Source organism: Otolemur garnettii, unplaced genomic scaffold, assembly GCF_000181295.1.
Source record: "Otolemur garnettii isolate 467f Iridium unplaced genomic scaffold, OtoGar3 scaffold00161, whole genome shotgun sequence".
Taxonomy (NCBI): domain Eukaryota; kingdom Metazoa; phylum Chordata; class Mammalia; order Primates; family Galagidae; genus Otolemur; species Otolemur garnettii.
This window is the reverse complement of record NW_003852556.1, coordinates 2977901-2989335: the sequence shown is the minus strand read 5'-3', so window position 1 is coordinate 2989335 and position 11435 is coordinate 2977901. Positions and strand designations below refer to the sequence as shown.

Here is an 11435-nt window from a genome sequence, read left to right as displayed (position 1 = left end):
GCACCCACACACAGATCTAGGACTGGCTCTGACTGAGGGGTGTGCAATCTCTGATAATCCCTCAGCAGCACGTCTGCTCACACTGATCACAGAGTTGCCTGATGGAGAGTGAGCACCCACGCACGGTTCTGGGACTGGCTCTGACTGAGGGGTGTGCAATCTTTGATAATGGAACTCCCGATGTCTGGAGGGTAAAGTCCCAGCAACAAGCCAGTCTGAGGGTTTAACCTGCTGGTCACGTCACACTGGCGAGATGGGTTCATGGTGCAGGAAGGAGAAAGAGCAGCAGCTGGGACTTCCTGGGCTCAGTGTCCACCCTTCCCTCCTGGACCATCAGGACAGTCTCACCTGAGCCGTAGGAGGACACCCATCTAGGGAGGGATTGTGGGGGAGCTCCAGGGACAGGAAGAATATACCTCAGCCCACCTAACCTGACTCCAGACCCAGCAGGTGTGTGGGGAACACAGCCCTGTGCACAGACACGGTCACCATTTAAAATAAACAAACAATTCTTACCTTTCTCTCCAACTTCCCCTGACAAGCCCGGCTGCCCTGGAGTTCCAGGGGGACCCTGGTCACCTGGAGGTCCAGGCTGACACTCCACAATCCCATCTGAAATTGAGTTTGAAAGGTTTTAAGATCATAACTAGATATTTTCACCCTCTCTTAATTCAATCAGTATTATTAAAAAATATGTTTTAGGCTATTTGATAAGTATTAGAAATACAACTTCAGTTTGCTTCCCAATAGGAAGAGTTACTCTCCCAAGGTGAGTAACTTGCAAAGCGCCATCAGCACAGGCACCACCTCATCCCCCCACCCCAGCGGTGTCGGCCAGCGTGTGTTTCAGTCCCTGGCCGGGTCGGTCGCCCACAGGGCTGCACTGGCACCTTGTGAGACAGACATCATCCATACTCTACAGACAAAGAACCCTGGGGCTCAAAACAGTGGCCATGTGTCCATGGCCACACATCTGTTAAGTCAAAGCAGATGGAGACTAGAACAATTCTATCTGTTTTTTCCCTAAGCAAACGTGTAAGAAGTGATCATTATTTCAGAGATGCAGACTCTCCACAGGAAATGCCTCACTGTTCACATTCAATTCCGAGCATCCTTTACATAAAGAGCCATGAAAATGAATCGCAGTAATGCAAATACCATCTATCTGGGTTCTTGTAAAAAGAAATAGGTATTGTTTTAGAGTTTGGGTACACCCTGTGATGGAGGATTTTATATTTCCTTCCCCAGCATCTTTGAAGAACAAGACAGAGTGAACAGTTCAACAAAGAGCATTTCCGCCCGGCGTTCCACCCAGGCCAGAACAGCCCTAACACGCCATTGGAGTGGAAGCCACCCACGACTGGCAGGGTCTTCTCCGACAGACAGACTCAGGGGCAGAGACCCCACAGCAGTCACCAGACAATAAAAGGGGTCTGGGGTCTGGTGTGGGGAACACTCTGCTTGGATGCCAGGGTCAACCTTTCTAGTCCCCCACCCCCAGCAGAGCAAGATTGTCTGCAACGAGCCACACCTCCCTGCTTACAGCCAGGCTTAGAGCTCAGCAGAAAACGTCAGTTTCTGATGCCTGAGAGTCACAGTCAGGGAGAAGCCTTCTGGCTCTGTTTTGCTTATCTGTGCTTCTTGAGCATCTCCCGACAAGCACAGGTGAGGAAGCCTGAGCTGGTGACGGCCAGCTGTCCCCGCACCCAGGGCCGGAGACCTGCTCTGTTACTGCCTGTCCTGATGGACTCCGGCTGCCCTTTGATCTCTGTGCCATGGAGACTGTCCATCTTAGGCAAAGTGGACTCCGTTTTTTGCTTCAAATAACAGGCCTTGATTAGACTTAACTCTAAAGAATCCAGGCTTCCCAGCCCTGTAAGCCTCGGATATATTAATCCCCTGACTCTGGGAACGCAGGCTCATGAATGTCGAGGGGCTTATAACTACTACATTCCTCTTCCAGAACATACCTCCTGCTTGCTTCATCTCAACCAGAATCCCTTCAAGTCCCTCATAAAAAAGCAATAACATGTCCTCACTAAAGGCAACTTAAGATAATGTCAGATCTAAAGCAGGAATGCAGTGGCATCTCTAGGAGTTCTGAGTGCAGGTGCAGAGTCCACACTGAGCCAGGCCTGCCGTGGATGGTCCCTGCGGGCTCAGATGGCTTCATCCTGGCCCTGACTACAGGGACGGGGACACAGCAGCAGAAATGGGACATAGAAATCTCTGCACTATACAGTTTGTGTGCTAGGTCCTCAAACAGAAACAGCTTTAAAATACAGCTTTAGTGTGCACTATAAATCTGAACACAAATCTCAGTCTAAATTATCACTTACTACTCTGAGGCTGGGAACTACTTAATTTACAGTGAGCACCAAAGGCAACCAGGAAAACTGGAAGGGCAGATATTACAATGTGTTCAGCCACCACACCTCACTCAGTTAACAATACTGGAAACTTCAGATTCTGGTCCTTGTGCCCCTTTCCAGGATTTCCCCAGGGTGGGCCCCCACTCCCTCCTCCCCTTTCTGGGTCAGTCCTGGCCCCACACACCACCTGCTGAGGCTGACCCTCTGCACCTGCCACCACCTACATTCCAGAGGCTCACTGTCTCTCTGGCTCATCCCTGTCTCCCTACTGAATGCACACACCAGGAGTGCAGGACACATGGGCAGTCTGGTCAGCTTTCTCACTGCTCCGAGAATAGGGCCTGGAGTGTTGAAAGCACCCCCTTCCCTGCTGGATGAATCTGGAGCCCAGAGGCCCCCAGTGCTCACAATCTTGTCTCAGACACACAGAGCAAAGTGGCTTTGGACTGGGCATCCCCAGGACTTAAAGATTAAAGTCCTTCATCTTCAACATCTTGAAAAATCACCAGAGAAGACGAGGAAGTCCCATAAGCTCTGTCCTTTTTCCCACCCAAATTCACACGGAACCAGTGGTCCCGTCATGGCCTTGTCTGGCACCCTGTGGCAGCCTCATCCATATAGCTGTGTGTCTCAATTCTGCTCAGAAACCTCCCTGGATTCAGAGAATTATCGATCCTCCTTTGATCAGCCACTCCCAGGACCTGAGCCCAGGTGCTCCCCACCACCCCCAGGACCTGAGCCCAGGTGCTCCCCACCACCCCCAGGACCTGAGCCCAGGTGCTCCCCAGAGCACACGTTGTTTCAGGCCCAGCTGCCCCAACGGCCTGTGTGAGAAATCAGCACACGCTCCCATTGAACTGGTTGGTGTCAATCCTCTGAAAACTTCTCACAGTCTGCCTTCATGCTGTGTTGGGATCACGGGACCTTCTTAACGGAGCCAAGACTTTAGCATTATGCGCTGGGCTCTTCTGGAGTCTGGACTGTGCTAATGCCACCCCTCTCCCTCTCATGCACGTGTGTCTAGGTTTGCATCTCCAAGTGACTCAGAATGCATTTTGTTTTCAATGTAAACTACAGAACTCAACTGGTTTGCATTTTAACTTTTTAGATGCCAGGAGACTCAGCTGCCTAACACATTACCAACTCCTTTAAATCAGGTTTTTTTTTTTTTTTTCTGATTTTAACTATTCCTTTTTGGAGCTGGGTTTTCTGTGAAGATACCCAAACAGTATATGAACAATTAATACATCACTGGACACCAAGCCTTTGTACTAAGCTCTAACTCTGAGGAGCTGTCACAGCACCTAGCGAGGTCTGCCTGCTGTCCCCACATCTGCCCAGAAACCAACCCACAGGGAACTTACTTGTGTGGCCGGGCTGCCCAGGAGGGCCAGGGCGGCCAGGAGGACCTGGGACCCCATCCCTTCCACTTGGTCCTGGCAAGGATGCTCCTGGAAATCCTTGGTCTCCCTTTTCTCCTCGTTCTCCTGGGAAGCCAGGAGCGCCAGGCTGCCCAGGCACGGGGAGGCCTGCAACCAACACAAACGGCAAGTGGGTCATGTCTAGGCATTTACAGCAGCTGCACAAACCAATGTCCTTACCATTTAATGCTTCCTACAAATTACCTTTAAGGGAAACAGGCTCATTATGCAGACAGTAAAATCTGTGAATTTCTTTCAGTGCAAATAGTCTTTCTCAGAACATAAGAGGAAAGGCTGTCGAGAGCGCCTTCCATCTCTACTTGGACAATAAGGCCACAAAATGTCACTGAAGGAAAGCACAGAGGACAGGAGGCCAAGGACTGGTGGTGGGGTCTGAATACAGAGGAGAGGGCAGGAAAGCACAGTCACGGGCAAACAGGGTGGGGTGAGGTCTGAGTACGTCTAGCAGGTTCAGCCGCTGGGTTTCTAGGAAAGGACGACCTATGACCTGGGGGATGGGAGCAGGTCCCGGGACATCTCACTTGGGTCACGGGTGGGAAAACCCACAAGCCTGTGTTCCAGGCAGCAAGAGCACTGGAGGGGTACAGAGGGGCCACCACCTAGACAGGCGGGGGACACGCCAGGGAGGGGCACAGACGGGCCAGGACAGAAATAGGGTGATGGGGCAGAAGTGGAGACCCATAAAGCCCCGGCCAGGGCAGTTTCAGGGCCTTTTATTCAAAGTCTGGGCAGAGGCCAGGGTGGCGTGGATGAGGGTTATGGAAAGTAGACATGGCATCGGGGGACATGGCAGGTCACGTGCTGCCTAGAATGAAGGAGAGATGGTCAGAGAGACACAAATGGTTTATAGGGTAGATCTTTGAGTTTTTACAGAAAGGGGAGAAGTAAGCGCAGACGAAGGCAGGGAGGGGCTGTGGGGGGGTGTGGTCTGATCCCCCAAAGGGAAAAAGAGACTCTTGAAATGACCTTGGAACTGTCGGAAACTAAATAAATGGAATGATGAACAAGAAAGATAGAAAAATTTAAAAATTTGGGCAGCACCCGTAGCTCAGTAGGTAAGATGCTGGTGACATACACCACGGCTGGTGGGCTCGAACCACACCTGGGCCTGCTAAAACAATGACAACTGCAACAACAACAATAAAAATAGCCGGGCAGTGTGATGGGCGCCTGTAGTCCCAGCTACTTGGGAGGCTGAGGCAACAGAATTGCTTAAGCCCAAGAATTTGAGGTTGCTGTGAGCTGTGACACCACAGCACTCTACCTGGGGTGACAGCTTGAGACTCTCTCTCAAAAGAAAAAAAAAAATAATTAAAAACAAAGCAAAAGGCTGAGGGCTGCGAGCCCTCACTGGTCTGATAGGAGGGTACAGTCAGTCACCTCTCAGAGGGGGCCTGGAAGAGCCCACAGGTACACACGCAGGTGCACACAGGCATTGGTGCACGTGTGCAGAGAGCCCCAGCCTGGGGGACACACAGCCCACTGGGATGTGCACGTGGGACACACCCGCAGGGCGATTTCACACTGGGTGACCTGTGTTCACGGAGATCAACACTGGGATTGGTCAGAGCGCCAGAAAGGACTTCACCCCAGCACCTGCCCTCTGGGGGAGGGGCACCCCAGAGGGTGGGAAAGTGGGGTAACAAGGCTGGGGCAGGAGGATCTGCCTGGGCTGGAGCCAGGCCTTGAGGAAAGAGGTCCCTGCAGGCCTCATCAGAAAGGACAGTGCCTGGCTCAGCACTTGTGGCTCGGTGGCTAAGGTGCCAGCCACATATACCCAAGGTGGCGGGTTCGAATCCAGCCCTGGCCCACCAAACAACAATGACGGCTGCAACCAAAAAAAAAAAAAAAAATAGCCAGGCGTTGTGGCAGGTGCCTGTGGTCCCAGCTACTTGGGAGGTGGAGGCAGGAGACTCCCTTGAGCCCAGGAGTTGGAGATTGCTGTGAGCTGTGAAGCCACGGCACTCTACCCAGGGGGACAGCTGGAGACTCTGTCTCAAAAAATAAAAATTTTAAAAAAAAAAGAAAGGACAGTGCTCAGAGTCCCCAGGAGAGAAAGCGGGTCCCGCACACGGTCTGCGTGTGCACCAGGGACGTGCTGAGCTGTGACCTACTGACCACAAACCAAGCCCCACCCTCGCATCTCAGTCTCTTATCAGAGAAATGCAACCACACTGCTCACCACTTTATGCAAATATCTACTGTACACGACAAACACGTGCAGGACATAAACCACACAGCAGGTGCACAGACGGACACAGGGCGGCTCTCACCTGGAGGGCCCGGCTGGCCTTGTATTCCCGGGAAACCTTGAAAGAAAGAGAGAGTTGGAGAATCAGAGAAGGGCTCGCCCTTCCTGTGCTCTTTATTCTTTGCTGAAAGCCTTGCTCAGTGTGTTGCTAGGTGTCCGTGTTCTGGGGGGAACACAGAAAACAGAACAGGAACCATCTGTGCATCCTCTGGAATGCTGCTGTGCTCTGCTAGTGACAGAGAAGAAGGGCCTTGTGGCCCAGGTGACAAGGAAACGGGAACTACATGAGCCAGTACGCACCAGGCAGGACAGCAGGGCAGGTGCTGTCAAAATACTGATGGATGGAAAAAGGAAGAGAGAAAGAAGGGGGAGGAGGGGAAGAGGGACGGGGAGGGGGGAGGGGCAGGGGAGGAAGGGGGGAGGGGGAAGGGGGAGGGAGGGACGGCGGAGAGGGAAGCTACCTTTGGGGCCTGGCTCTCCTCTCAGCCCTGGAGCTCCTGGGTAGCCTCGCTCTCCTTTCTCTCCCAAAGGTCCTGTGCCTATGACCTGAATTAAAGAAGAAAAAAAGATTTCATGGCCTGGAAGTGGCTGGTCCTGTATAGTCTGCACTGTGGGTAAAAGACCGAACACATCTCTCATTATCTCAAGAAAAACGAACTCAGGGAACTTGAGGAAGCAGCAATGGTGGCAGACAGGGATGGAGGGGGAGGAGGGGGGGCAGGGAGAGAGGCCCCAAACGCAGCAGGTGACATGATGTGCCAGGGAGAGAGGCCCCAAACGCAGCAGGTGACATGATGTGCCAGGGAGCGCGGCCCCAAAAGCAGCAGGTGACATGATGGGCCGTCTCTCTGCACAGACCTTTGCCAGGCAGCGCTCCATTTGAGGTGCAGGTTTGGAATCTCTAACTGTACACAGAAGCCATGAAGTGAGTATTTTACTTCACAAGATTATTACCAGAGGAGCACCCTTAAACTTCCTCAGGCCACATGTAACAAGAACTCTCAAATTTTTTTATTGGAAGACGCTTTTGGCTTTTTTTGTGTTTACTTTTTCATTGACCCCTTAGTGGGCACCTCCCTAAGATCATAGATACAGGCCAGGAAGAAGGCACTGCAGGCCTCATTAGAAAGGACAAGTTGACCCTGACCCTAAGTTACAGCATCCCAGGAAAATGGCAAAGCCAGCTACTGCATACTGGTTTAACACACAAACCCTCTGTACCAGTTAGATCAATGTGAATTATTAAAATGTGATGTTAGGTACTTGATTTAGCCATTCCACGAGGCATGTGTACGTCAAACATCACGCTGTGGACCATAAATAGATATAATATTTATGCCAATCAGAAAAATGAACAAAGTAGAAACCTTCAACATAAAGATAAATACAAAACGTGCTGATGACAGTCAGGCAGGAACAGGACACTCCGACATGGCCAGCGGGTCACACGCGTGGAATACGGGAGAGTCAAAGTTTGTGGAAGTATTAAAGCACTAAGAAGGTCAACACTTTGCTCCAATAACCCTACTCAGCTTCCCAGCCCCCAAATGGCCTGTGACAAGACACCTTCTCTGCCATGGGAAGGAAGGACAGCTGCAAACCAGAGCACCATGGCATGTTCACTATTTCAAAACAAATTATGGGGAGAGGGGAATAGCTAAAGCAATTACAAAACAACTCTCCGATAGGATGTTTAAAACCATCACACTGGCCAGGTACAGTGGTGCATGCCTGCAATCCCAGCACGTAAGGAAGCTGAGGCAGGAAGATGGCTTGAGACCAAGCATTCCGGGCTGCAGTGAGCCACGACTGCACCAGAGCACTCTAGCTTGGGTGTCAGAGCAAAACTTTGCCTCTTAAAAAAGAAAAACAGAAAATGGTCATTGTGAAGATAACTTGCAAATGTAGAGAATGTTCATTTTTAATAAACGTCACATGAGGATACACTGGTTATAAGTAAGTAAACTTACACACATGGACAAGGATTAAAACGTTATTTGTAAAAATAAACATTGTTTTTCTAAGATAATCAAACTCTGGGTGATCTGATCCTCTTATCAAAATTTTCTATAATGGACCCTTTTTTGGGGGAAAAGATTTCAAATATCTTATTAATATTTTTATCCAAGCGCAAAGCTTTTGATTTTCAGTGGCTTAAGGATGTGTGGAAATTATCAAAATACAACAAAAATAATAAATACCAAACTCCATGCAATGCAAATTATAAAACTGTCTCAAGTAGCAGGGACCCACTGTACATGCATGTCATTCTAGCGACTGAGGCAGCCCTGTGTCCTCAGGGTACCCCCTGTGAGGGTACGTGCTGTCCTGTCCCCCCACGTCCCAGGCCCTCCCAGACCAGTGCACAGCACTTTTACTCACAATTCCTGGAGGACCCGGAGGACCTGCTTGACCCTTCTCTCCCTATTAAAAAAAAAAAAAAATGATTTCCCTTGCATATTTTTACTATCAAGAATGTCTTACAGAAAGCAGGGTTAACTTTTTCCCGGTAAAATAGAGATTGTGCCCACAGTACATAAAATTACTTCTCTCCTTAGGGTCTCTCACTGTGATGAGCTTAATGTGCTCTGTGACTGTCTAACAAAAATAGAAACATTTCATTTTGCTTTGCATAAGCATGACACAGAGAAATTAAATTTCTACAAAACATAAATTGGAAGCTAATTATTCACAATACAAATTTGTCCTACTGATTTCATGTTTCCTCTGGGAACTTTAATAGAATTATTTATAATACTAATTTTCAACTGGTGTGCCAAGAAGATTTTTAAAGATCATTAATTAAATTATTTTCAATAGAAGTTCGAAGCACAATAAGTATATATATTTTTTTACTCTTTTTTTTGATCAACATAATGTAAGTGTACTGTGGAAGTTTAAGGACAGGTTCAAGTGTGCCATGAGATAAAAAAAAAAAAAAGGTGGAAAAATGCTGATTTATAAGTTGATTCAGTAAATTGTGGTTTCTCAATGAAATAAAAAAGAAATTAAATAAAATAATACAAAAGCATAATTTCTGAATATATTTTCTTAAAGAAATCATTTTACATGAGGACTTTAGGTGTGAGGTTATTTTAAATTTGCATGGGAAGTCAAAGTATAAAAATCCACTGTTAACTGTAAACATTGGTGGATAAATTCTGATCACTTGTGAGGCTTACTTTAATCCACATTAAAATGATGAAGGTATCACTTCTGAGGTTTATCTTATAGGGGTACAGGGGAATCTTTCTAAGAGTAGAATGTGAACGTTTTAAAACAGTAACTGAGAAAATGACATGAAGGCTATGTTGACTAGTTTGATGGAAGTATTTCAGATTGCATGTGAAAACCCCACACTGTACCCCAGAAGTGCATTAATGTACATAGTTACCATTCAATAAAAAAAACAAAAGAAAAAAAAATGATGAAGGTGAAAAATTCAAAGAAATTAGACCTTTTATATCTAATATCCTTATGTAAACATCATAATAATCTAGAAAGCCACAAGATATGCAAGTTACACCATAAATGTATGTTTTTCCTTTTAAATTAAGGCATTAAACTAGAATTGAATGCACTGAAGTTTTCTTAAACGAGTACAAAAGGAGATTTTAGAAACATCTAGAGGACTGACAAGACACCTTAGCTACTATGTTCTAACTATACTTAGCATTAAAACTTACAGGATTTTACTTTCTCAAAAAATTCCAGGAAAGGAATTTCTCTCTTTTCTCTCTGGCTTTAAAAAATAAACCTAGTGTTCTCTCCCTAGTTTCTCTCTCACCATTAGCGAAGGGCAGGTCAACTTCTCCCTTATTCTAGTGGACATTTATACTACCTACTCTCATGATTACGAGAAAAATCAAGCAACTATCGATTTTTTTTCTGCTGTAGACTGATAAATATTTTTTAAAGTTAGATAACAACTAGTTCCACCAATGAAAGGGCACTGACCCAGCCTGGCCTCCCTGTCTGGGGCAATTTGGTGGCATGTGGTGAAAGTTTCTTCAAAGAAAGAGTCCGAATAAGGACCCCGAAATTGCACTCTTAGGAATTTACAAGGAGGAAATGAGACAAGTAACCAAAAATACTTGCAATCATAAACATTTGGAAAAGATTTAAATACCATGCAATAAATCACACAGACGTCAAGAAACGTCCATATGTGTAATTATGTTTATGGACTTTGAAATACTGTGCATCCTCCTTAAATCATCAAGGACGCAGACAGTGCCACAGAAGAGTCATTAACTCTGGCCATTTCTGAGTGCATAACAGAAAAATCAGATACGTTTCTTTTATTCATTATATCTGTCTGCATTTGTATTGTTTTAGAATTAGGAAAAAATTAATCTACTGCAAGAAAAGAACATACAAACTTGAATAAGTGGGATTTTTTCTTTAAAATTTTCATGAACACAAAGAAAACCATCAAGTTGAATTTTTAATTCCAGGGAACATAAATAATTTTTTTTAATAGAGTCCTTTATTCTAGAGGACAAAAGAACAAACTTCTAGGTTGAACTAAATACAAATCAGAGGTAAAGCCTCCAAGCAGTGTGATCACTCACCTGAGGACCTTGCCGGCCGGGGAGTCCTGGGTACCCCGAATCTCCAGGAAAGCCCTGAAGGGAGAAGGTGACAGCCATCAGTGGGGGAAGGGAGTAGTGGGATTGCTGTTAAAAACAACAGAAAAACACTTACTGGACTCCCTTTTTCTCCTTTTTCACCATCTTTGCCAGGTTTTCCCTATAAAAGAACGATTTAAACATTAGTGTTTCAAAAATAAGAATGGCAGCTATGAAATAACACCAAAGCTCTGAGTCAGATAAAAGGAACTCATGAGATCACAAGCAAGGTAGATGAGGGCTCAGTGTGAACCAATAACATCACCATGGTAAGTGGCGTAGCACTGGACGGGTAACTGTAAAAAGGTTACAGTGGAAGAGAACTTCTCAAATGTTAAAGAATGGGGTCTGGTTAGCTAAATATCTTGTAATATATCATTATATTTTGGTAGCAAAGCTAATACCAGAGGAGTCTGTGTATTGACAAGTTGAGTATTTTGTCGCTGACGTGCAAAGGATTCATTTTAATGGAGGTTCCCATATGTGATTTCCAGGTAGAAACTGGATGGGTCTCAGGTCACCACACTGCTCACAAAGCCAGGAGCAGCCCAGCGTCCCAGCTCACAGTTGCTCGGACAGTCGGGTGTTCAGGGCGGGGTCTCCAGGCAGTAAAGCTGGGCCAACCTGCTGCTCTAGTCCAGGCAGGACAGGTGGGTCTCAGGGATGGGACAGGTGGGTCTAAGGGATGGGACAGGTGGATCTCAGGGATGGGATAGGTGGGTCTCAGGGACAGGACAGA

The 11435-nt window shown here is 47.0% G+C and overlaps 1 protein-coding gene across 2 annotated transcripts in view; it reads right to left on the bottom strand.

Moving 5' to 3' along the window:
• COL4A1 (collagen type IV alpha 1 chain) overlaps positions 1-11435 on the bottom strand; it is a 148261-nt gene that overhangs the window by 40399 nt on the left and 96427 nt on the right. For both annotated transcript variants that reach the window (XM_003799995.3, XM_023519173.1), the window contains 7 exons: positions 10773-10817; positions 10640-10693; positions 8448-8489; positions 6527-6611; positions 6088-6123; positions 3737-3901; positions 517-612 (listed from right to left, as the gene is read on the bottom strand). In XM_003799995.3, coding sequence (XP_003800043.1) covers positions 517-612; positions 3737-3901; positions 6088-6123; positions 6527-6611; positions 8448-8489; positions 10640-10693; positions 10773-10817 — 523 coding nt within the window. The remainder of the gene's footprint in view (positions 1-516; positions 613-3736; positions 3902-6087; positions 6124-6526; positions 6612-8447; positions 8490-10639; positions 10694-10772; positions 10818-11435) is intronic.